Source organism: Geotrypetes seraphini, chromosome 8 (assembly GCF_902459505.1).
Source record: "Geotrypetes seraphini chromosome 8, aGeoSer1.1, whole genome shotgun sequence".
NCBI classification, from domain to species: Eukaryota; Metazoa; Chordata; class Amphibia; order Gymnophiona; family Dermophiidae; genus Geotrypetes; species Geotrypetes seraphini.
This window is the reverse complement of record NC_047091.1, coordinates 2759982-2786520: the sequence shown is the minus strand read 5'-3', so window position 1 is coordinate 2786520 and position 26539 is coordinate 2759982. Positions and strand designations below refer to the sequence as shown.

The 26539-nt window shown below is 44.6% G+C and overlaps 2 protein-coding genes across 8 annotated transcripts in view; one reads left to right on the top strand and one right to left on the bottom strand.

Moving 5' to 3' along the window:
• The first annotated feature begins 1001 nt into the window (after positions 1–1001).
• Positions 1002–19797, top strand: POLR1G (RNA polymerase I subunit G). 2 transcript variants are annotated; one of them, XM_033956739.1, is made up of 4 exons: positions 1016–1144; positions 3930–3959; positions 4089–4225; positions 17022–19797. In XM_033956739.1, exons 1-4 carry the CDS (start codon positions 1124–1126, stop codon positions 17944–17946), a joined length of 1113 nt encoding a protein of 370 aa, XP_033812630.1. In that variant the 5' UTR covers positions 1016–1123; the 3' UTR covers positions 17947–19797. The 2 variants fall into 2 exon arrangements, with proteins under 2 accessions (XP_033812631.1, XP_033812630.1); XM_033956740.1 differs by lacking the exon at positions 3930–3959 and having other exon boundaries at positions 1002–1144.
• Positions 19798–22196: 2399 nt separating this feature from the next.
• CIPC (CLOCK interacting pacemaker) overlaps positions 22197–26539 on the bottom strand; it is a 52522-nt gene continuing 48179 nt past the window's right edge. For all 6 annotated transcript variants that reach the window (XM_033957069.1, XM_033957072.1, XM_033957068.1 and 3 more), the window contains 2 exons: positions 25007–25179; positions 22197–23920 (listed from right to left, as the gene is read on the bottom strand). In XM_033957069.1, the coding sequence (XP_033812960.1) occupies positions 23141–23920; positions 25007–25179 (953 nt within the window). In that variant the 3' untranslated portion in view covers positions 22197–23140. The remainder of the gene's footprint in view (positions 23921–25006; positions 25180–26539) is intronic.

Here is a 26539-nt window from a genome sequence, read left to right as displayed (position 1 = left end):
GATCCTGAGAATTCTGGAAATCCTGGGTTTTTTTTACCATGTTCCGGTTTTTACATCCGGAGATCCTGAGAATTCTGGAAATCCTGGTTTTTTTTTACCATGTTCCGATTTTTACATCCCGGAGATCCTGAGAATTCTGGAAATCCTGGGTTTTTTTTTTACCATGTTCCGGTTTTTACATCCCGGAGATCCTGAGAATTCTGGAAATCCTGGGTTTTTTTTTACCATGTTCCGGTTTTTACATCCCGGAGATCCTGAGAATTCTGGAAATCCTGTTTTTTTTTTACCATGTTCCGGTTTTTACATCCCGGAGATCCTGAGAATTCTGGAAATCCTGGTTTTTTTTTACCATGTTCCGGTTTTTACATCCCGGAGATCCTGAGAATTCTGGAAATCCTGGGTTTTTTTTTTTACCATGTTCCGGTTTTTACATCCCGGAGATCCTGAGAATTCTGGAAATCCTGGTTTTTTTTTACCATGTTCCGGTTTTTACATCCCGGAGATCCTGAGAATTCTGGAAATCCTGGTTTTTTTTTACCATGTTCCGGTTTTTACATCCCGGAGATCCTGAGAATTCTGGAAATCCTGGTTTTTTTTTACCATGTTCCGGTTTTTACATCCCGGAGATCCTGAGAATTCTGGAAATCCTGGGTTTTTTTTTTACCATGTTCCGGTTTTTACATCCCGGAGATCCTGAGAATTCTGGAAATCCTGGGTTTTTTTTTACCATGTTCCGGTTTTTACATCCCGGAGATCCTGAGAATTCTGGAAATCCTGGGTTTTTACCCTGTTCCGGTTTTTACATCCCGGAGATCCTGAGAATTCTAGAAATCCTGTTTTTTTACCCTGTTCTGTGGCAACCCTGTCGGGCAGACAGCAAGAGCTGCTGCGCGGAATGTAAGAAGGGACTAAGAGGCGCTACTCGGACGTGATTGATTCCTGAGAGGCTGCTGCACTTGCGCGTGAGCTTCAACCGTTCTTTAAGCCCAGCCTTTCTCCGGCGTCCCGCCTTTTTACCCGAGACAAACTGTAACCAATCGTCAAGCGCTCCGCCCTCTGACGCACCTTCCTGTTTCCGGCCAAGCCGGAAGCGACCGAGGGAGCGAAGAAGGAAAGCCGCGGGATGAGCGCTGAGAGATCTCAGGTAGCCGTTTGACGTGGGTGGAAAGAGACCCGGTGTGAGGGCAGCAGAATACTTGCGCTGGTGCTTTGCTAGTCCTTTTTTTTTGTTCCTCGCAGAGATGAATAGTGGCCGGCGGTGCTTTAGTTGGGGTTGGGAATCTCTGTGTTGTGGGTTCAAACCCACGCTGCTCCTTGTGACCCTGGGCAAGTAAATTCAAGTAACCCGTTCTGAGCTCCCCCGGGAAAATGATATAGAAAATGGAATAAATAGTGTGAAAAGTTTCACCCTCTGAGGACCAGAGCTGGTATTGTGACGTCATAATGCCTCATTCCACCAATAAGAGCCAACCTCATCAGTGATGTCACAATGGCTTGGCTCACTTTTGCTACATTTGAGTTCCTAGAGTGGTGCAGTGGTTAAAGCTCCAGCCTCAGCACCCTGGGGTTGTGGGTTCAAGTCCACACTGCTCCTTGTGACCCTGGGCAACTCACTTAACCCCCCCCATTGCCCCAGGTACATTAGGTAGATTGTGAGCAGATAGGGAAAAATGCTTGAGCACCTGAATAAATTCATGTAAACCGTTCTGAACTCCCCTGGGAGAACGGTAGAGAAAAATTGAAAGTAAAAAATAAATAAAATAAAATATAGAATACTATCACTCGTGGAAGGGGTGAGCGTAGACGACAGAGCCAGAGGGCAGAAAGTGGGAAGAGGTGAGGAGGACAGTGAGCATGATCTTAAAATTGTAATTTATTTCTTATATACCGCTAAACTCCGTTAGGATTCTAAGCGGTTTACAGAAAAAAAAAAAACCAATAGGGTGCATTAAAATTATAAGTAAAATAGGTACTTAGAAATTCCCTTACTGTCCCGAGGCTCACAATCTAACTAAAGTACCAGGAAAAATGGCAATTAGAAGAGTAATGAAAAAATTAAAATAGAGATAGATGAGAAAAAATAAGAAAATAAACATTCTAATAAGACTACAATGGTCTAAAGGACTTTGAAAGGTTGAAAAAAGAGGGGAGATAGGAAATAGAAGCAGAAGGGAGAACCGTTGAAGCTATAGAATTCTTGGGAAATTTAAATGAAATTTAAATAATAAAGTAGGAAACAAAAACCAAGTGGCAAAACAATGAATGACATTTAAAAATAAGGCAGGGAGGGGACGACGGGGGATGGTGACTGTAAATGAGAGATAATGGAATGGGTGGAGTTAAACTTTGAGATGTAAAAATGTGGGGGGGGGGAGTGGAACCTAATGGTTGGGATGGGGTTAGTCAGTGTGAAGAAGGGTGTGCCTGTTTGAAAGGATCCAGATTAATGAAGAGGAGCCATTTATGGACTGATGCTCAAAACCAAGTGTGAGCACTAGTGCTGCCTGATTCAGGAAAAAATATTTCCATTCGATTCAGCCTATTGAATTGATTATTCGATTTTACTGCCCAAATGGGTATTTTTTTCAAACATCCTGGTGGGTTTATTTTATAGCCTTTTCACCCCCTTTGCACCTCCTATCCACACTGGAGCTGTGGTGTAAACAAAATAAACAAAAAAGACTTTTCCTCTCTCTGTTAAATCTTAGCTCATGTTCCCAGTCTAACACTACCTCTGGCAAGATACACGTTTCAAATCTGACATATTATAATCACAAAATAGAAAATAAAATTATTTTTTCTACCTTCTGTTGTCTGGTCATTATTCAGATCTTGTTGGTCCCAGGCTCTGGTTCTCTTCTGATAACTCACTTGCCAGGCTCTATTTCTTTCTTCGTGCTAACCATCCATCTTCTTATCTCTGTCTTCCCCTTTTGTTTCCCTTCCCTCCCCTGGAGGTCTGACATCTTTCCTTTTTTTCGTCTCCATCCCCAGATCCACCTTTTCTCAACTACCCTTTCATCCAGCATCTCTCCCTCCTTCCCCACCACCCCAGATTCCACCAGCTCTCCCTTTCTCTTCACAACTACCCTCCTATCCAGTATCTTCCCCCCACCTGTGTCCAACTTCTCTCCCTTTCTGTTCCTTCCCTCCCTAAATCCCATTGTCCACCATCTCTCTCCCTCTCCTTTTTTTAGATACCAAAATTTGCAATAGAGTAGACACACTGGATGGTGTGAATAACATGAAGAAAGACATGGGGAAGCTTGAAGAATGGTCTGAAATTTGGCAGCTAAAATTTAATGCTAAGAAATGCAAGGTTATGCATTTGGGCTACAAAAACCTGAGGGAACGGTAGTTTAGGGGGTGAAGAACTTAAGTGCATGACAGAAGAGTGGAACTTGGGTGTGATTGTATGTGATGATCTTAAGGTGGCCAAACAGGTTGAAAAGGTGATGGCGAAAGCTAGAAGGATGCTAAGTTGCATAGGGAGAGGCATGGCCAGTAGGAAAAAAGAGGTATTGATGCCTCTTTATAAGACTCTGGTGAGACCTCATTTAGAATATTGTGTTCAATTCTGAAGGCCGCACCTTCAAAAAGATATAAAAGGATGGAGTCAATCCAGAGGAAGGCTACTAAAATGGTGTGTGGTCTTCGTCATAAGGCTTAAAGACTTAAAGATCTCAATCTGTACACTTTGGAGGAAAGGCGGGAGAGGGGAGCTATGATAGAAGAGGTGGTGGAAAAGGAGATTGTGTCTGAATTCAAGAGTGCCTGGGATAAGCATGTGGGATCTCTCAGAGAGAAAAAGAGATAATGGTTACTGCATATGGGTAAGACTAGATGGTCCATTTGGCTTTTATCTGCTGTCATGTTTGTTTCTAGCTTCCACATTAGACATTAATACTCATTGAAATCCTTTGTTCTAGGTGCAGCTGTGGCCAAAAAGCAAACAGAATGTAAGGAATTATTAGCAAAGAAATAGAAAATAAGCCCATTGGTTGGGATCTGTTTTTTGTTTTTTTTAACATGTGGTTTAGAACATTGTATTGTAATACATTTCTCTCTTTAATTTATCTAATTATCAGGAAATGAAGTTTAAAAGTCCAGCAGATTTTGTCGAGAGCTCTTTGGAGACAGTGCCCTCCTTTATGCTGAATAAATTATGCAGCTCTTCTTCAGAGCTGTGGCTGATTAAAGCTCCTGTGGATTTTAATCCTGAGTGGTAAGAGCAACAATATGACTTCTAGCTTTTATTCTTTAGGTAAAGTAGGGGCTTTCATATTTAAGAATTACACTAGGTTAAACAACTAAGAGCTCTTTGCATAGTAATTTGGGGAAAAGGCACTATGCACTCTTAGCCACAGGATGTCATACATGGTCAGACCAATGGTTTATCAAACAGATTATTCTGATGCCAGCAGTGGTCAATCCAGATCACAAGTAACTGGCAGAATCCCCAGAACATAAATGGCATACTCCCAAGTCTACTTTAACAATAGTTGATGGACTTGCCCAAACATTTTTAAAACCATACTCTTTCAAAAGGTGTAAGGACTGGGGAACATATCATGAAGTTATTAAATAGCACATTTAAAACAAACTGTATAAAATATTTTTTCACTGCATGCACAGTCATGCTCTAGAACTTGTTATTCAAAGATGTAGTAAAAGCAGGTAGCATATGTTCTTCTTCATCTAGAGAGTGGTAGAAAACTGGAACGCTCTTCCGGAGTCTGTCAAAGGGGAAAACACTCTCCAGGGATTCAAGACAAAGTTAGACAAGTTCCTGCTGAACTAGAACATACCCAGGTAGGGCTAATCTCAGGGCGCTGGTCTTTGACCAGAGGGCCGCCGCGTGAGCGGACTGGTGGACACGATAGACTACTGGTCTGACCCAGCAGCGGCAATTCTTATGTTCCTCAACTTTTCCTTCTCAGGTGCCAGTGCAGTGGCAGTGTATTTTAGAATGGTGCACTAAGCTTAGCACATAGGACTAGATTGAGTAAATGGCATGTAAATTTGGGCACTGGGAAATATCTGTGCTTGGTGCTATTCTATAAAGGACAGCCTGGGATGGGTATACAACACTCCTGTTCTGTGACACTGTAGGTAACTTTTGGAAATGCCCATGCCCTGTCCATTGCCATTCCTCCTTTTGGGTTGTGTGCAAGAGAATTTAGGCACAGTGCTTTTACAATTGTGCAAAGGCAGTTGCATGTGCAAATCCTAATTGGCACCAATTATCAACAATTGTTCCAATGCAATAGGTGAGACATTCTAGACAGATGGGTTATTTCCCCATAGCTGTGTGCTGCTGCAGAAGGAATCAACTCCAGATTTTTCACTCACTCTGTTGTACTTCACTGGGTTCTCTAGCTCCACCTACATTTCTTTCTTTCTGCACGTGTGCCTGCAGGACTGTTTGTTCTGCTCTCCCCATTTTATTTTTATTTGGTGTAATTTTGTCCCTTTTTCAGGAATTTTGGTGCTTGGAGCGATTTCAAAACTCTGCCTGATTGAGAATACACAGACTTCGGTCTGTAGTTGACAGGCCGATCCCATTGGGTAGCTGCATAGTTTTCTCTGGAGCTCAGGGCTGTCCCTAACGTGGTCTCACCTACTGTTAAGCAGGGGTCGAGCGCAGGCTGTTGGGCACCCTTAGGAGACTCGGCGGTGCGTATCCTTTGGTCTGCAGGAGTGGAGGTATTTATGGTCAGGCATATGAGTCTGACTAGCAGCTCTAAGATCAAATTTGCAGAGGCATAGAAACATAGAAATAGACGGCAGATAAGGGCCAAGGCCCATCCAGTCTGCCCACCCTAATGTCCCTCCCCTACCATTGCCCTGTGAATAGATCCCTCCTCTTCCTTTGCCCTGTGAATAGATCCCACGTGACGATCCCATCTGGCCTTAAAATCAGGCACGCTGCTGGCCTCGATCACATGTAGTGGAAGACTATTCCAGCGATCAACCACCCTTTCTGTGAAAAATAATTTCCTGGTGTCAGCTCGTAGTTTCCCTCCCCTAATTTTCCACGGATGCCCTCTTGTTGTCGTGGGACCCTTGAAGAGGAAGATATCTTCCTCCGTCTCTATGCGGCCCGAGAGATACTTGAACGTCTCGATCATGTCCCCCCTCTCTCTGCGCTCCTCGAGTGAGTATAGCTGCAATTTGTTTAACCGTTCCTCGTATGGGAGATCCTTGAGTCCTGAGACCATCCGAGTGGCCATTCTCTGAACCGACTCCAGTCTCAGCACATCCTTGCGATAATGCGGTCTCCAGAATTGCACACAGTATTCCAGGTGGGGCCTCACCATGGATCTATACAATGGCATAATGACTTCCGGCTTTCGGCTGACGAAGCCTCTGCGTATGCAACCTATGACTTGTCTTGCTTTGGATGAAGCTTGCTCCACTTGATTGGCAGCCTTCATGTCCTCACTGACGATCACCCCTAGGTCACGTTCTGCTTCAGTTCTTGTTAGGATCTCGCCATTTAGGGTGTAAGTCTTGCATGGATTTTGGCTGCCCAGGTGCATAACTTTGCATTTTTTGGCATTGAAGCTGAGTTGCCAGGACCTAGACCAGCGCTCCAGTAGGAGTAGGTCGTGCATCATGTTGTCGGGCATTGAAACATCATCTATTGTGCATTTGCCCACTACATTACTTAGTTTGGCGTCATCAGCGAATAATGTTATTTTACCCCTAAGCCCTTCTGCCAAGTCCCTTATAAAGATGTTGAATAGGATTGGGCCCAAGACCGAGCCCTGTGGCACTCCACTGATCACCTCCGTCATTTCAGAGGGTGTGCCGTTCACCACCACCCTTTGAAGCCTACCTCCAAGCCAGTTCCCAACCCATTTCGTCAATGTGTCACCTAATCCTATAGAACTCATCTTGCTCAGCAACCTGCGGTGTGGTACGCTATCAAATGCTTTGCTAAAGTCCAGATACACGATGTCCAGGGACTCCCCAATATCTAGCTTCCCCGTCACCCAGTCAAAGAAGCTGATCCCAGCATTGTGGCAGTGAATTTTCTCATCCAGCTACTGTGAGAGCTGAAAGCAGGCTGCAGCACAGATCTTCTTGTTAGGTCACAGTGAGTACAAAGGCTGACCACCTGTGAGAAGAATGGGGGAGATTGGAAAAGTTGTTTCTGAATGTTACCCTGCCTGAAAAATCCTAAAATCACTATTTTTGGAGTTTAGGAAGTGTGAAAAATATCATGATTTTGGTACAAATTTTTATGTCAGCCATCTTGGATTTTTAGTGATCTTTTTTTCTAAAGCTCCCTGTTTAGAGTGATGCCACCGCTGCTGTTTGAAGCGGAGGTATGTCAGTCTCACGGTGGGAGGGTCGGTGGGGTTCTGTGCGGGGGTGGGTGGGAGGGAGAGATGGAAAGATGCTGTACAGGGGGATGGGTGGGATGATCGGCGGGGTTCTGCTGCACAAGGGGATGGGTGAGAGGGGAGGAAAGATGCTGCACATGGGAGGGGGGGGGGGTGAAGTGGAGAAAGCACTGCCGCTGGCGAATCGGGCAGCAGCATCGTCTGGGATGGAGTCCGGGACATTTGGAAGGGGCTTCGGGGGGTCGATCTAACTAGGGCTTATATTAGGAGCACATTTAAAAATCATGCTAGGGCTGATTTTTGGGATAGGTCTTATTTTCAGTGAAACAGTATTAAACCATACCATACTGGATGCCAGATGATCACACACTGTAACATCAGAAACACTTATGTGTCATTCTGGACGGATGGGTTAGATCCCAGTGCCCGTGAGCCTTGCAGAAGGAATCCACTCCAGTTTCTGAATCCCTCCTACTTCACAGAGGGCTGTGCCCCCTACAGTTTTTTCCTTCAGCACGTGAGCTGGAAGGAGTGTTTCTGCTCTTCTTCTTTCTTAATTTTTCTTAGGTATTTTTCCTCATTTGATGTTGTGTTCCAGTAGTTGAGGATCCAGCTCTGCCTCTGTGGAGGAGAAGCAGACTGAGGTCTGCAGCTAATAGGCCAATCCTTTGTGGTACCTGATAGCCAGTCTGTATAAGCCTTTATGAAACTCAGGATCATTCCCCCGGTAGCATTGCTTGCTTACTGCATTGTAGGGGCTTAACAACAGGCTGTTACGTATCTGTAGGGGGATCAGCAGGGTCTCGCATGGTGTTGGCTGCATTTTGCCTCCCCCATTTTTGCATCTGTGGAGATTGGAGGCTCAGGCCAGGATTCTAAAAAAAAAAAAATAAAAAACACATTAAAAAGCGGCTGTCTGCTAACGCAGCTGTTTTAATAGCAAATTGAAAAAAGTGAGACATTTTCAAAAAATCACACATGCAGATGAGGTCGACGGGCAGCAGCTAAGATTCGCTAAATTTGCACATGCCCATGCAAATTTAGTTAATCTTCGCAGCTGTCCACCAACCTTATTTGCCTGCAGGGTTTTTGAAAAAATGTTTTGCTTTTTAAGATTCGCTATCACAATGGGTGCGTTAACAGATCGTCGCTTTTTAACGTAGGTTTTGAAAATCCTGCCCTCAGTGTTTGGGTACTAACTGCAGGTGGAGCTAAGGAGCCCAGTGAAGTACAGCAGAGGCAAAAGGAAAAATCCAGAGTGGATTTCTTCTGCAGCTATGGGGATATTACCCATCTGTCTAGATTGTTTCACTTATCTACTAGAAAAGAGTTTACCAGGGAAAGTTCATAAAATCTTCTTTACATTTTGTAATCATCAAAGAACTTGATATCAAAATATATTTTAAAATAAAACATATTCTGAAAAAAATGAGCTAATCGAATTATCTGTGAAATGAGCAATACAAGCACTATAATATTTGCATAACTTACAATTTAACGCTATTTGGAGTTGGCACATTTTCACCGACTGACTCCATGACTCTGACTTCTGTCACCTGCCGGGGTCTTAGTAAAGTTCAGAAGACCTCCGGTAGAGGGTAGCACACTCCTGACGTGGCTCCCAAAGGGGGAGACCTCACTGGTGTCTCACTATCTTGGGCTTTGCTAAAAATAAAGCGCCGTGAGTCAAGTTGAACAAAATAATGTGCAAAGTTTAATTAGTCACTTGCCACATAAATCATATCATCCATTATCATAGTCCAAGTTTCCTTTCTCCCCAAACAAGGCAAAAAGAAAGAAAACAGAAAACAAAAAGCCTTTTAACTTTCACCCCAGTCCAGTGAAAGCACAGCAAGCTTGCTATCAATTATACTTCCAGTCCAGGTTTTAGTGCTTGCTCTACCTGATCACACAGGCTCTGAAAAACTCAGCACAATTAGTCTCTTAAGCACTTATCCAGCCCTGAGCTGGCGTCCTGGGCTTACTAACTAACACAGTCCAGTTTCTTCACCAGGTAAACTTTAAGCAAAAACACAAAATACAAAAACTGAAGCCTTACTGCAGGCTCCTAAATTTCCAGCCCTGATTAGCTCACAGTCCTTTGGGCTTCTACTGAGCTCCTGCACAGCTGCAATGTAGCAATCCAATCAAGCTGGTGCAGCACTGCTCTGAGCTTGTCTTTACAGCACAAAACAATCCAAACAGTTCTGCCAAAAACTCCTCTCCACTATTATTGCTGTACAGCCTTGTACCTGTAGTGTTCAGTGGAAAGTTGCCAAGCCCACATCCATGGCTTCTTCCATAACGGTCTCCAGCATACACCCTTCATCCAGGTCCATGCTTTCTGGTGTATCCAGCTGCTCTGCTGGTTCCTGAGGCATTGGAGCCTCACACTCCATTGGCTCTGGAGTGAGGTCTGGCCTTCTCCTGGCCCGGAGAACTCTCTCTCCCAGACTCTCTTGGGCAGCCTCCTTTAATGCTCTGGAGAGCTGCTTAACAGGCTTAGGGCCACGCCCTACACTGGGTGATTGTGTGCCTAGCTTGTGTGTTCTTGGGCTCCCCCTCAGGCTACAGGGTAGAATATCACTGGGAGCTTGATTAAACCCCTTAGTGTGACTGGAAGCTTTTCTGGGCCGGGCAGTTAACCTATACTCAGGGCACTGCTCTAGGCTAGAAGACTCAGGATAGGCAGCTAGGCTTTCAGGATCTTCTTCCTGATCCTTCTCAGTGAGAGTCTGGTCTCGAGTAAGAGACTGAGACCGGGGTTTCACTTTGACCTGACCGTCTCGGGAAGCGGAAATGTCACATACCCCCTCACTTAAAGGCTGCCTAGTCTGAGGCTTCTGCTTCTGCTGGGGTGTCTTGTACATTCTAGACAGAGCCTCCACATTGGTGTTAAGCTTAGCTAGTACATCAATACCGCCTACGGGGTTTATTAAACTTCTTCCCCTGATTAGTAGGTAATGGGTCAGGATCCATGAAATCGTCGGGCCACTGCAGTACTGGAGTTTCATACCCTGCCTGTACCCCTGGGCTAGTCTCCCCACCCGACTCCTCCAACACGTCCATTCTCTGAGCCAGGGCGGACACTGCCTGTCTGACTTCTCCTAACTCTTTTTCCCGAAGGGCATTAACCTGTTGATGTAGCTTGTCCATATCCTCACTTGCTTCGTCCAGTGAGTCAGCCATCTTCCCGAAGTGGCGTTCCCACCGTTCGATGCCTGCCTCATTTTGTTTGGCCAGCAACTGAGCCTCTGTTTCTTTTCCCGCTAGTCGGTCTTTAAGCTCTTCCGTTTTTTTAAGCCTCACCAACATATCTTGGCCGCGAGTTTGTTCCTCCTGTAGCTGTTTCCTTACTTGCTGCACTTGCCCATACATTTGAGCGAGGTCTTTTTGTAACTTCTCTACCTCCGCTCCTGTTGAACTGGCCTGGTTGCTAGCTGTTTCGGGTGTAATTATCTGTGGGCTTGCCTGATTCTGACCTGCCTTTAGTTTCTCCAGTTCCTCTCGTAAGGATTTTATCTCTTCCCGGAGAGTTTGGTCCTGTTCAGTTTGTTTCCCTTTCCCCAGTGGCTGGGACTCCCCGGCTTGCCCTTTATTTGAGGATCCGAACCCTTTTACTCCCCTTTGAGTATCGGGAAGTTCTTTATATTTTGTCAATTTCGGGTGCCAAATGCGCTCACAAATCATTTGAGCGATTCGGTCCCCGGGGCAGATCTTATAATCAGTATTGCTCTGGTTAACTAGCAACACGGCCAAGTTACCCCTATAGTCCGGGTCAACCACCCCTGCGGCCACATCTATAGCGTGCCGCAGAGCTAACCCTGACCTCGGCGCTATCCTCAAGTAAGAGCCCGGTGGCGAGGACACCTGTATGTCTGTATTAATCAGCGCCCGGTTCTGCGCTGGGACTACCTGTTCTTGGGCGGCGTACAAATCGTACCCCGCAGCACAGTCATAAGCCCTTGTAGGAATATGGGCTTTATCCGATAAGGGAGCCCATCTTATCACCGGTTTCCAGTTCGTACTTGGCCCCCGGGTACTCTCTCTCCTCCCCCAGGAGTAACCTTGGGACTGGTTTCGTACCACTCTAGCCCCCATCACCCATTTCTGCTTGTGAAGGGGTTCACGCACCGCCTCTCCAGCTTGGGCGACCTGTTGGGTTAGGCCTGCCCAGTCCTTCCCTAGAACTACTGGATAAGGTGAAAAGTCCACCACCGCTACCTTCATGTCCCAACTTCCCCTCTTCGTCTCTATGAGCATTTGGCGGAGAGGGTATTCCCGGGAGTCCCCATGTATACAGGCAAGGAAGACGGATTCGGGCCCTTCCCTAGGATGGCCTGCCTTACCAATCTGTTTCCACAGTCTGCGTGAAATCACAGATTGTTCGGCACCAGTATCCACTAGAGCTTGAACCCTTTTCCCAGCTATCAAGATGGGCACCTGGTAAGGTCCGGTCTGGTTTAACCCAGAGGGCCTACACACTACAAGGTCTCTTTTCTCCCGACAATATCGCTGGGTATGCCCCTGCTTCCCACACTTGAAGCACCGGAGGCTAGTATCCTGTCCTGTCTTCCTAGGAGTACTGGGTAGCGGTTTCCTCTGGGAGGAATTCTGGGAAATCAGGGACTTGAACCATGGAGGCTGTTCTCTCCCTGTTTCCCCTCTACTGGGCCTATCAGCTTTTCTTTCCTCAAAAGAGTTCTGAGCATCTATGAAGGCTTCGGTTGCCTCCACTACCTCTGGTAAAGTCTGACAGACTTGCCTGCGGATCCATCCCCTCAAATCTTTGGGGACTGCTTCGAGCACCTGCTCTTTCACAACCTCCGCAAAGAGGGCTCTAGGATCCGACAGGTGAGGCTGTAGCCACCTTTCTGCCAGTTTTGACAGCCTCTGTACTAACGCTTTGGGTCTTTCTTTCGCTAGTAACTGCGTGGCTCTAAACTTCTGTCGGTAGTGCTCACAGGTATATCCTAGGTAATCTAAGATGTGTGTTCTTACTGTGGCATAATTACTAGCTTGCTCAGGACTGAGAGTCTGAAAGGCAGATAGAGTTTCCCCGGCCAGGCAAGGCAACAGACGCACGGCCCACTGATCAGGGGGCCATCCGGCTGCTGTTGCAATGCGCTCGAAGGCGTTTAAAAATTCATCAGGCGCGTCCCCAGGAGAAATTTTGCACAAATTCAATGTGTGTAATGGAATTTGTCCTACCATGGGCTGCGCCGGAGGACCCGGCGGATGCGCTGCGCCTGGGTTGGTCACCATGGGGTGTAATGTCTGAGCCCAGACCTTGGTCTGCTCGCCCATGGCCAATAGGATTTCATCATGTTGCCGCCTCGCGGCTTGCTGTCCAGAATGCCACATCTCCTGATTCGCTTTTATCAGGTTCTGTATATCCTCTGAATGTTGACGTCTCTCTTGCGCCAGTACCGCTAGGAATTGCTGTGGGTCCATCCTCCGACCTGTGTAAAAAGACAAACACAAAAAAGGAAACCCAAGTGCGGTCTCACCAGAGAGAGTAAACTATCCCTCTTTGTTTTAACCCCGAGGAGTATCTTAACCAATACCTCTCGTATCCTCGTCAGTCCCCTCCCTAGGTACTCTTTACCTGAGGTACTGACGAGTCTGCGCCTTTGGTAAATAGGCCTCCTTGGCCTCCAGTCGTTCTGGCTGTGCTTGTACGTCCTGTTACTCCCGACTCAGGCACTTCCTTCTGGTCTGGTCCTTCCGGTGGTCCCTCAGAAGTATAGTCGGGTGTGGTTCCGGCAGCGTCGTCCTGTGTCACGGGAACACTCCAAAAGAAAAATTATGAAGCAAAAAAAAAACTGCAAAATTTTCGTTTTTTTTTTTTTTTCCCTTTTTAGGTTCAAACTTGAAACCACCAGTAGAGTGTGCTAAAATCCCACCACTGCCACCATTTTGTCACCTGCCGGGGTCTTAGTAAAGTTCAGAAGACCTCCGGTAGAGGGTAGCACACTCCTGACGTGGCTCCCAAAGGGGGAGACCTCACTGGTGTCTCACTATCTTGGGCTTTGCTAAAAATAAAGCGCCGTGAGTCAAGTTGAACAAAATAATGTGCAAAGTTTAATTAGTCACTTGCCACATAAATCATATCATCCATTATCATAGTCCAAGTTTCCTTTCTCCCCAAACAAGGCAAAAAGAAAGAAAACAGAAAACAAAAAGCCTTTTAACTTTCACCCCAGTCCAGTGAAAGCACAGCAAGCTTGCTATCAATTATACTTCCAGTCCAGGTTTTAGTGCTTGCTCTACCTGATCACACAGGCTCTGAAAAACTCAGCACAATTAGTCTCTTAAGCACTTATCCAGCCCTGAGCTGGCGTCCTGGGCTTACTAACTAACACAGTCCAGTTTCTTCACCAGGTAAACTTTAAGCAAAAACACAAAATACAAAAACTGAAGCCTTACTGCAGGCTCCTAAATTTCCAGCCCTGATTAGCTCACAGTCCTTTGGGCTTCTACTGAGCTCCTGCACAGCTGCAATGTAGCAATCCAATCAAGCTGGTGCAGCACTGCTCTGAGCTTGTCTTTACAGCACAAAACAATCCAAACAGTTCTGCCAAAAACTCCTCTCCACTATTATTGCTGTACAGCCTTGTACCTGTAGTGTTCAGTGGAAAGTTGCCAAGCCCACATCCATGGCTTCTTCCATAACGGTCTCCAGCATACACCCTTCATCCAGGTCCATGCTTTCTGGTGTATCCAGCTGCTCTGCTGGTTCCTGAGGCATTGGAGCCTCACACTCCATTGGCTCTGGAGTGAGGTCTGGCCTTCTCCTGGCCCGGAGAACTCTCTCTCCCAGACTCTCTTGGGCAGCCTCCTTTAATGCTCTGGAGAGCTGCTTAACAGGCTTAGGGCCACGCCCTACACTGGGTGATTGTGTGCCTAGCTTGTGTGTTCTTGGGCTCCCCCTCAGGCTACAGGGTAGAATATCACTGGGAGCTTGATTAAACCCCTTAGTGTGACTGGAAGCTTTTCTGGGCCGGGCAGTTAACCTATACTCAGGGCACTGCTCTAGGCTAGAAGACTCAGGATAGGCAGCTAGGCTTTCAGGATCTTCTTCCTGATCCTTCTCAGTGAGAGTCTGGTCTCGAGTAAGAGACTGAGACCGGGGTTTCACTTTGACCTGACCGTCTCGGGAAGCGGAAATGTCACACTTCACAGCCCTGCCCTGAAGTTCCCTATTACAACCCTCAAACAGTTGAATGAAATGTTCAAGTCCTGTAAATACATTAATTTCAATCTTGCCCTCTTACTATATCCTTGAAGTATTGTAGAATCACTATTAGTATTAACTTTTTTAAAATGTTTAATATCGAGCCTGAACAAGCAGGTTAAGGCAGTTTAAAAAAAATAGTAGTATGTATATATTTGAAATCTTGGTGGCCCTTGGAGCCATCTAGTATTCAAACTGTGAGGTTGGAGACCACTGCAGTATGGCAATGCTTATGTTCCATTATCAGATTATTTATAAATATGTTTAAAAAAAAACAAAATACAATTTCATGCATAGAACCTTGGGGCACTCAACTGCTCGCCTTTCTCCACTGAAAAAATAGACCATTTAGACCTACTCTGTTTTCTATTTTGTAACCAGTTCTCAGTCCTGTTCCAATGTATTTAATTTTCTCAGGAGTCTCTCATAGGGACATTTTTAAAAAGGTATTTGACAATCCAAATTTTGATTCTGTATTGAAGCTGTTTTCCTTCTCTAGTCACGAACTTTGCAGAAGGGTGTTGCTTATATCTTTCAAATCCTACCCTTCACCAGTGGAGAATAGCTCCCTTTTCAGTTTTTCCCTCGGTAAGAGAACTGAGAAGGGGTGTTCTGATCTGCTCTGCTTCATTTTATTATTTTTGGGTATTCATGTCTGCCGTTTTCTGAATGGCTTTGGTGCCCGGAGGTCCCCTTCTTGGGGCTACTTCGCTAGGGAAAGGACACGGACCCGTGAGGGCGGACTGCTTCTCGCAGGCCAATCTCTGAGTACCTGTGGAGCCAGCCTGCTTGTGATCCATGGAAAGCTCAGGTTCTTTTTCCTGGGAGCTTGATCACCTTGAGCACAGGCTGTGGGAGCCCCTGTGTAACAATCCTTTGGATATCAGGGAACCGGCTGCATATAATCTCCTCCCAACACGCCACATGCATTTACGAGGGTTAGAGTCTTCGGTCAGAGACCCTTTGATAGCAGCCAGGTGGGTTTGTCTTTCCAGTCATCTGAGGCAGAAATCCTTTCCCTGTAGGCAGGCTGCTACAAGCTGACAGACAAGCACCAGTGAAGCCATGGTGAGTACTCCCATTATTCCCTATGGGGAAAATCGGAGGTGGTGGAGGGTCAGAAAAAGATAGATCCAAGGGTTTCTGGGGGTAGATTTAGGTTCCTCTACTAAAACCTTTTATTTTCTGAATTTTTGAGTTTCAGGGAAGCTCCCACAGGGCATGTTTTGGCACGAATTTTCTGGTGGTGGCCATTTTGGATTTTTAACTATTTTTATTTCAAAATCTATCTGCCTCAAAACCCCTCGTTTTGATCATGGATAACTTGTTATGGATTCCTCAGGCAAATCTGCCTGTATATCATGACATTTTTGTGCAGTTTCATCAGCCGAAGAGTGACTGTGTTCCACATACCACAGAAGGAAGGGGCGGGAGCTTCGGGCTCATCCTCCAGGGTGTGAGAAACCTAAAAAGAACATAAGAATAGCCTTACTGGGTCAGACCAATGGTCCATCGAGCCCAGTAGTCTTGTAATATTGCTCATAAGGATACCAGATTGAAATGGCCCATTATTATTGTATTGCCAGATTTGTTAGTTTTATCTGTCCATTCTGGCCAGGTAGTATACCTGTACTGCTATTCTCTTCCCCTTACAGATATAATTTCTGTTTATAAAACTTCCACAGTGTGCTTTGTTTCCTGGACAATTTTTATCCTGTTTGAATTAATTTCCTCCTTAACATATAGCATCACCACTGCCCAGTTTGATCCACCCTGTCATTTCAATTTTTAACCCTAGCATTGGTGTCCTATAGGTTACACGTCTTCCCCCAAATTTCTAAGATGCCTCTTATAGAACTAAATGAAGCAATCTGCCATCTTATTGTTTTCTCTTAGAATTTGCACACAGACATTTCAGTGTGTTTGTTTTTTATTTTTTTATTTAAACATAAGAATTGCCATAATGGATCAGACCAGGGTCCATCTAGCCCAGTTTTAAATATTGGCCAATCCAGGTCACACCTGGCAGAATCCCAAAATAGTATCAAGACATTTTCTTTGATCTTGTACACACACAAAAGCAGCTAATTGAGGTATAGCGGTGTTCAGTTACCATCTGAAGTTAGAGTTTAAGAATCTGCCATGCTGTTTTTGAAAGAATTGAATGGAATTTACCCTTAAAATATGACACCAAGGGTTACATTTTGTATGTAATTTCCACCCCTTGGCCAACAAGGACATTTGGGTTGGGGGTAACATTTAGAAAATGAACCTTGGTGTGTAATTGTGATTGACAGAGGCTCATACAAATAAAAACACTCTTCAAAATTTTTGAAATTCATTAGAAGATGATGCTAAAAGCACATAAAGCATACTAATTTGTTAAGTACAGATAACTACAGCTTTTAAAATAAGACCTTTTTCTTCCTTAGTTTTAACAGTCAAAAGGTACCTCTGTGTGGATTCCAGTCTCTGAAAAGCAAGAAGGATGGAGCTAGCAGACGTTACAGCATCTTCAGCAGCAGCAGGGACCTGGACAGCTCCTACCTATTGGTACCTTCCAGTGAAGAGGGCCAGCTGGCATGTGGCCCTGCTTTCAGTGGCTACCTCAACGTATGTGAGAATTTCAGTGGTTCCACTAGAAAAAGCCCACCTAAAGCTATATCAGCCAGCCCTGCCCCTCAAATTCCAGAGGGGCTGAAGCAAAGGTTCCAGCCTTTTGGGGCTACACCACTGTACAGTGGCTTACAAAGAAAACGCCAACTAAAGAAGTCAACCAAAAAAAGGAAGATACCAATAGCAGAAGTGATAACAGATAAAGGCATGGGAAGGGCAAGGCAACTGGAGTCCATGAAGCAAGAACCAGTAGAGGGAGAAACCTGGGGTAATATGGCCCAGGCCTGTGAGGTTCAGAGCTTAAGTATTGATACTACAGATGCCAAGAAAAAGAAGAGGAGGAAAAGAGAGCCTCATGGGGCAGGTGACATAGTTGGATCACAGGAACTAGATGAGATGAGAACAGGGGGAACTATTGAGGAGACAAAAATTCCCACTGAAGATAAACTAGAACAACATTGCAAGAAAAAAAAAAGGAAACGGAAGCCAATAGAGGAGGGTTTTGTTCTGGTAGCTGAGGAAGAGAACTCTGGTTTCCAGGACAAAATGGAAAAAGTGTTCTTGGGAGAGATGTCTGAGCTCATTGTGAATAAAGCTGATAGGAAACAGAAACGTAAAAACAAAAAATCCAAACGTGAGCTTTCAGACAGGTTTGCCTCAATAGCTGAAGAACAGAGTTCTGATTTCTGTGAGAAAACCAAGGAGCATAGACGTGGAAATAAGAAAAAAAAGAAGCAATAGCACCGTGCCAGTGACCAATCAAAGAGACCCCTCTAGGCACAGAGATTGAGGTTGCTTCCTCTCAGAAAGAGCATCTTTGTTCTTGCAGTTCATAAGGAAGCAATCAGTTGTTTATGGAAGCTTGTGTGGAACATAAGGTGTCAAATATGGACCCCAAAATATAAACATGACATTTGCTATTTGGTTAGCTATGCACCAGTATTGGCAGAGAGACAGATGTAGAAGTTGAGTTTCAAGAGCAGCAAATTTGGATAGATTCAATGTTCACAGGCCAATTTGTAAAAATCAAATGTATCCAAGAAAGGAATGATTATATATGTGATATCAGGACTCACCATTTCAAATAAAATTTAACTAGAAAAATACTGTACAGATACATGTAGCTTATTATGGGACCCTTTGACTAAATTGCAGTAAGTGCTAGCTCATGCTTACTGCATGCTAAAAAGGTTTGCCGTGGGTCATGTGCTTGGTGTCCCATGGTAAATTTGCCTGTAGTAAAACACTTTTTCTATTTTTCACAAAGGGGGCATGTTTGGGGGTGGAGAGTGAGCATAACAGAGCTATTGATTAGCGTAGGGTTAGCGTGTGAGCCCTTAATACCTGTCATTTTTTCATGGCTGCCTGCCAATGGCAAAACTAATGTGTGGCCATTAATTCAGAAAATGGGGGAAAAAGCCATTTACTGGCCATGGCACAAGTGGCTTTAGTGTGCAGGAAAGACACATAAGCACTGTGCAAAGGCCACTTTGCTACATCTTTGGTAAAAATTACCCTTATTTTCTGGCTATTAAAAGTAAAAGCCATAGTTGAAATGAGAAAAATATTGTATGAGAAATATTGCAAGCACAGGTCCTACAAATTTTTTTTGTAGGATCCTTATTGGGTTGTAAGCTCTGCCTTAACCGCACAAGCCTCGAGCACTTATGATTTGATGAGGATGGAGCTTGCAGGAATGGGGCAGGCACAGGAAAAGAACTTGGGGGGACAGGACTGTCACATCTATTGGACTACTCGGGGTTGTCTTAGATGGAAAACTTTCTTTTCATGGCCAAATAGAAGCATTTTCTAGCCACTGAGCTTATCGCCTCCGTCTGATCAGATCTCTTGCCACATTACTAGATTACAGCAATTCATTATATAAAGGAATCACTAAGAAATAAATAAGGCTTTTCCAAATCATCCAAAATACCACCGTAAAAATAATTTCAAATGCTCGTAAATACGACAATTAAAGCTCACTGGCTCCCCATCGAGCATCGAATCGCCTATAAAATCATGTTGCTGACTTTCAAAACAAAAATTGCAGGCCAGCTAGAGTTCATCCATGGGTTACTGATCCCTATTACTACTCAAAGTTCTTTACGTTCCTCCAATCAAAATCTGCTGTCTATTCCCTCATTAAGATACATTAATACTATGAGAAATTATTTTTTTCTGTTACGGCACCTACAATTTGGAATTCAGCGCCTGTCATTTAAGAGAGACTATGTCCCTTGATCAATTCAAAGCCAGTTTAAAAGCATTTCTGTTTAAAGATGCATTTGATCTATGATTGTCCTTTTAAGGATGTATTATAGAAGTTTTTAAGCCTGCATTAGTCTGGTTTTCTTGGCTGATGTGCTTGCATCCCCTTCCTCTTTGTTTTTTCCCTTCCCGATCTTTCCTATCAAAATATTGTAGTTCTGCCTCATTTTCTTTCATTCCAGTAAGTCTTGTCTGTTGCTTGCATCCTTGTTGAGATTTTGGGTTATATTTTTAATGCCTTTTTATTTTTACTTAGTAAAACCACTTTGATATTTGATAAGGCAGTATATCAAACTTTTTAATAAACCTGAAAATGAGTTCCTACGGGGAAAAATTTGTCCTCGGTCATCCTCTTTTTCTGGAGATCTAACAGACTTTCTTAAATTCTGCCTTGATTTTCCTAGATGAGTGATCAGTCTGGTATTTTAATTTGTGATGTCAATAGTAGTAACAGGGCTCAAAACAAAACATGTAACTTTCTACCAGACTTAACTACAACACACTGGATATGCTATATACTACTATCTGTCAAGTCTCGTGCTTCAAGTACTATTAAGATGATCATAGCAGAAGATAATTTTGTTATTCAAGTAATGGGGATGTTTTTCAAAAACTATGTGCTTTGTAATCACCAATAGATAAGAAGCAAATTTTCCTAACACCTGTCAGCAGTAAAAAGGGACAGAGAATTGTCTGGAAAAACAGCCCAGTAGTTTCATGAAGCAATTAGGAGTTGTAATTTATTTGCAAATCTTGAATCACTAATCTGGGCTGTTTCTGCTTCATAAATAGACATTTGCTTTAAACTGGTTTGGGGAATGGCCCCTACCTCTCTCTTACCACGCTGTGAGCTACACATCCCCACATTACCAGCAATTGTAATCTTTTTGCCTATCCAAGGATCATTGATTGCAAACAGCAGACCTGGCTAGGCAGTTACATCAACAGAGCCAGGTTGACCTACGGTGCATTTTGGAAAGAAATTAAGACAGCACTGTTTGACAGATTTATCTCCTAATCAGATACCATTTTAAAACTAATAACTTTGAGAAATATGTGTATTTTTACTATTTGTATTCTGTAATTTGCTGATTGTCCAGCTCTCTTCAGTGTAAGTCACCTAGAAGTCAAAAGATTATGGCGGTAGAGATTATTATTATTATCCAGGCTGCCTTTAACAGAACTGAAAGTTACAGTGACTAGTGTAGCACTGCTGATAAGGAAAATTTACTGAATGAGTCTTCTCTTGTTTCATTAAGAGAACTGATTAAAAGAGCTACTGTTTGTAGAAGTGCACATTTGATAAGCAGCATGCACACTTGTTAAGGGCTGCAGGTTTCTCTTGTAGTTGGGCATAAGTGTATAGCACACATATAGGCAAACTATGGACCGCGAGCCATATCCGGCCTGTTTAGTTGTTTAATCCGGTCAGCCGACCATCCCAACCCGCCGACTGCAAGCCCTACATACCTACCTCCAGAGCAACGTCAGGCCAGCAGCACTCTAAACGGGCTGCTTTGTGGCCTTCTCTTGTCTGGGAATGCCCTCTGCTGCATCACTGATGACATCAGTAACGCAGCATACGGAAGGCTTTGTTGAGAGAAGGCCGCAAAGCAGCCTGTTTAGAGTGTTGCCAGCCTGATGCTGCTCTGGAGGGAGGTAGGTAGGGCTTGCGATTGTTGGGATTCGGATGGGAGGGAAGGATGGAGGGTCAGCAGGGGTTCAGGGGTAGGTGCTCAAGGGTTCTGCTGCACAAGGAATGGGAGGAAAGGAAAGCAGCTGCGTCAAAGAGCTTTCTGAGGATCACCTCCACACATTGGTCTTGCATATTTTCCAACAATAAGCCACCCACAGTGGGGAGAAAGGTACCTTTTGTTACTGCACCACCCAAAAAAATATCCACCCTGGGCTGATCCAAAAGTTGCTGACACTCCCATGCCAGAAAATCCCACCATGGCATAGCTCTAGCAATATTCAGAGCACCCTCTGGAGAGATAAACTACTGTGAGACCAGAACTCGCATATCAGGGTGCCAGGGAAGGAAGCAAACTGCAAGCACACAGTGTCAGAAAGAAGGTCTGGCAAAGCCGCAAATTCAAATAGGCTCAGGCTCCCAAAACCCCAGAAGGATCCACAGATCCAGCACACAGTTCCTGATCCCTGTCCCGGGAAGTGCTGCACATGTAAAGACGGTCAGCAAGCAAATCAACCTCATCCAGATACCCCTCCCAGATCAGGGTCAGGCAGTGCAAGCAAAATGGCAGAGTGAGCCTATGTGTCCAAAGGAGTAACACCACTGATAGACGCTGTGTAGGTGGACTGGGACTGTGCAGGGGGAGAACACATTGCTCCGTGCTCGACCCCCGATTAACAGGTGAGACCATCTCAGGGACGGCCCTGAGCTCCAGAGAAAACTATGCAGGCTGGCTAATAGGTACCCAGTGGGAATGGCCTGTCAGCTACAGACTAGAGTCTGAATTTTCAAGCAGGCAGAGCTTCAAAATTGCTCCAAGCACTGAAATATCCAAAAAGGGGATGAGCAGAACACACAACTGCAGTCATGCATGAACTGTAGAGGGAGCAAAACAGCCCTGTGAAGTACTATAGAGACAGAGTGGAAAATCCTGAGTGAATTCCTTCGGCACCAGGCAGCTAAAGGGAAATAACCTACTGTCTAGAATGTCTCACTTATTTTACTAGAAAGAACACCATCCTTCAGCAAAATTCTCATGCTTCTATATGACACAAAAGCCATGTGAAATCAAAGTCAGCTTAAAATTAATAACAAGTCTTTTGGGGGACTAAAATCTAATTCCATCCCTGATAGATTTATTTGGATGGCAGCTGGAACTACAGATAAGGGAAAGGCCCTCCCCCCTCCCAAAACCCCCCACATTTGTTGGTGTCTGCTCATATAGGTAGGGAGTCCTACTTTTACCACTATTGCTATAACTATTGGGCTTACAATCTAAGTTTTTTTTGTACTTAGGGTTAAGTAACGTGCCCAGGGTCACAAGGAGCTGCACTGGGAATTGAACTCAGTTCCCCTGGATCTTAGTCTACTTAGGCTACTCCTGTGAGAGAACCAAATTTACCTCCCTATAGCAGCTTTTTGTTGTAAACAGCAGGATACAAGTCCTTACATACCCCACTCATCTTGCTTACAGTTCTCTATGAAAGTTTTGATAAGGAATGATGAATGGGAAAACTGTACACATACCTGCTTCTAGAAAATATTGTGAGTTAAGAAGCTTCATCAGATGATGTATTGAGCTATCCACAGAGAACACCTGCTCTAAGTACCGTAATGTGACTCTAGAAAACTCTGGAATTACTCAATCTCTGAAGCATCAACAGCTCTAGCTTTAAATAGTCATCACTAGGACTAATGTATACCAGCAGAAGGTGAGTGGAGATATGACCAAAACACACCATTCTCTTCCCTTGAACACTGAAAGACCTTTTCTAACGAACTCCTGGTTACTATTAAGAACTAATTTATTACTATCAACTTGTAAATCATAGTATCTAATATATGAAAATATATTTATTTTGCTTCTATAAAGAAAATGCATATATAAATATTTATTTACATATGTACATAGTTTGAAAATAACTAGATAGCTGGAAATGTTTGTACCAAGTCTGTGGTGAGTGTGAGGCCACATTAGATTTCACCTTTCCTATCCCAGGACGAGGTGGATGCATTCATGGCTTCTTGGAGTTTGAGCCAAGCCTGCATTGTGTTGCTTTGTATAGCCTCACAATAGAGCCGTGTATGCTCCTTCAGCTCGCTGACATCACATTGGGTGGAAGTGTTCTGGCGGATTAATTCCTTGGTTTTTAGTGTGATGCCTAGAAGCCCAGACTTCTTCAGTGCATCGACTGTATTGTGAAACCGATGTCCTTTTCCTACTTTGGAGGCTAGTTTCTTGGAGACCCTGGTGATAGCTTTGCTCTCGGCTACTTCAGCAGCTGATAGGCTCAGGTGGGGGCAGGCAATACTTGCAGGTGGCAGAAGCAGCTCAGATGAAGATGTTACTGTATTATGAGATATGGACATTTCAGGATTTAAGTTTTTGAGGTATGGTAGAGGAGAGCGCAAGGCTTGTCTCGGTGCTTGCTTTGTCTTCTGTACTAACACTGTGTCACTGCTTACGGAAGCAGCTGAGTTTGAAGATACATGGGTTTCTTTGACACACAGACGCTTCTTCTTACCATCTCCACGGGTCTTCAGGATGTGCTCCCCATTTCTGTCTGGGTGTGGTGCTATTTTGGGATAGGAGTTTAGGATTGGGAGGTAAGTGTCCTTGGCCTGTAGTTTCCTTTTGAGTGCTACTGGCTTCACAGTTGCAGCCATGGGTGGCTGAATGAAAACTAGCCGAGCCTGGCCCTGGACCAAGTTCAGAGCTTGTTGTCTATTCCATGTCAATGGTGCAGGTAGAAACTGGGGAAAGAAAAAGAAAAGATTTAGTTCAGTAAAAAAAAGAAAGAAAGAAAACAAAAACCGTCATTTATCAGCAGTGCAGGCACAAGCAGAGTGAGACGGCCAATTAAAATCATTTTTCTTGCACAGAGGAAAGGCCCTTCCTTCTCTCTCTGATTCGCACATTTGGCTTTCCTGCTTGGTAGTTCAGAAGCACAATTTTTCTAAGTAATTTAGATTGCAAATGCCCTCCCGCCATCTCCTCCTCCCTTTTTCTGAATTTTGTCTGCTGTTTAAGTGTAGTAACATAAGAATTGCCGCTGCTGGGTCAGACCAGAGGTCCATCGTGCCCCACAGTCCGCTCCCGCCGTGGCCCCAAAGTCAAAGACCAGTACCTGCGTACGCTCCGGTTGAGCAGAAACTTGTCTAACTTTGTCTTGAATCCCTGAAGGGTGTTTTCCCCTATAACAGCCTCTGGAAGAGCGTTCCAGTTTTCCACCACTCTCTGGATGAAGAAGGACTTCCTTACGTTTGTAAGGAATCTATCCCCTTTTAACTGATTTCTATGTATTTTTCTCCCTTTCCTCCTCTGAACTTTTATTTTTCTTTCTCCTTTCATCTCTCCTCATTTCTTTCTCCTCCTTTCCTATTTTTTTTATTTTTAGTTTTTATATACAACTTATAACCCAAGTGGTGTACATTCATATACTCAAGCATTTTTTTCCTCTCTGTCCTGGCAGGCTCAGACGCTATCTAATGCATCTGGAGCATTGGGGGATTAAGTGACTTGCCCAAGGTCACAAAGAGCAGCACTGGATTTGAACCCACAACCTCAGGGTGCTAAGGCTGTCGCTCTAACCACTATGCCACTACGGTATATCAGCTCTTCTCCATTATCACACCTTTTTCACTTGCCCACCAACAGACCAGTGCTTTAAGCTCAGTGTGTATGGGATGGTATGAAATGGACAACATTCAGTACGGCCACAGGGCTCCTAATTCCTCTGAGGAACAGAAAAATCCCAGCACCTAAGAGAAAGCTTTGCTACTACAACCCCGCCACCACAGCATTAGAGGCAATTGTGCTGAGTAGGATGCGACTTCTACCTGTTTCGGGGTTACATTTTTAATAATGTAAATAGGAGTCAGGCTGGTGAAGGGGCTGCTAATGGGTGCTGGCTTCTCTGGCCGCTCCTGGTTCAGCAACCGATGTGTGTTATAGCCAGACTGATCCTCTGTATCCGTCTGTTCCATTGGACTCAAGTCCTCCCAGCTTGTGTCTGGACAGGGGAAAAGAGCAGAGACATTTAATACTCATGCAGACACCAACTTCCCATCTTTCCACCATATCTGATCCGAACAATGGGAGCAACAGCAGAAAAACAAAATCCCCTCCTCCCTCAAAACATTGTTTTCCAGGTCACAGAATATCACAAGAGTCCCAGGTATTCAGAAACTACTTTCTTACTGCTGGAGCTCATCAAAGCCAGTTTTATTTTAGTGTTCAAACAGCATGTAGGATCATAGAAAACCACATTCAGAATAATTACAGGATACTAGTATGTATTGCAATACCAATTTTCCATTCATTTTTCATATATATACACACAATATAATCTTAGCAACACATAAAGGTTAACAACAAAATTAAACTACACAAAGCACACTGTATGCTTCTCAACATTCATTCCTATCAGAACATCTGGCCTTGGTTACACATTCAGAACACAGATAACCCCTATGGAAATGCAGGACCACAAACTAAAAGTACCATATATACTCAAATATAGGTCGACCCAAATATAAGTCAAGACACCATTTCCTCCCCCCCCCCCCAAAAAAGGAGGAAAAATGGTTGACTTGAATATAAGTCAGGTGATTTAATATTCAAGTGCCCTGACCTGTCAGGCTCTGCACTCAGCTCCCACCTCTGTAAGGCACTGCACATAGCCTCCTTCTCTCCCTCCCTCTTCTGTCAGGCTCTGCACACAGCCCCCCTATGCTCTCCACCCTGTCTCCTCTCCCTGCCCTATCCATTGTACTACCTCTGCTGCTGGAATCCCTGGTGGTCCAGAGGTGTAGCGCGCAGGAGTTTTCTGTGGTCCTGCCCGCTGCTAACCTGCTGAGTGGTACCAAGCGGGAATGCACTATGGCCTGTGCTAAGCGGTTTCCTGAATGGCTCCCGCAAATTCCTCTTACATCCCTTTCCATCTATTCCACCATTCCCTCTCCACCAAAACATTTAATATTTCTCCCTTCCTCCTCTCCATTACTATTATGTCCAAAAATTCTCCTTTTCTCTTCCCTCCCCCACCACCAGCATCTCTCTTTCCCTCCCTTCCTTTGAGAGTGTTCTCCAGCATCTGAAATGCTAACTGAAAGGCTCTCAACTCTAGCCGATTAACCACTTTTTCCTGAGATAGCAACCATTTTCCTTGCACTGGATGGCCCTCACAATGATTTCCCCAGCTGCAAAGGCTGGCATCCATTGTCACAGATCACCTAGGAATCTATATGGAGTGGCATTCCTTGGTCAGTGTCTCTGGCCGAAGCCACCATTTCAGGCTGTGATGTGCCTCTGGAGTTCAGGTCAATGGCCTGTGAATGGCTCTAACAGTGTGGCCTTCAGGGGGTGCCTGC

Bases quoted from the DNA above. Each gene is read 5' to 3' on its own strand.
- POLR1G (XM_033956739.1), top strand. From the start codon at position 1,124: ATGAGCGCTGAGAGATCTCAG. The intron at 1,145-3,929 runs GTAGCCGTTTGA...CCTTTGTTCTAG, and splicing joins TGAGCGCTGAGAGATCTCAG to GTGCAGCTGTGGCCAAAAAG. The intron at 4,226-17,021 runs GTAAGAGCAACA...TTTCTTCCTTAG, and splicing joins GTGGATTTTAATCCTGAGTG to TTTTAACAGTCAAAAGGTAC.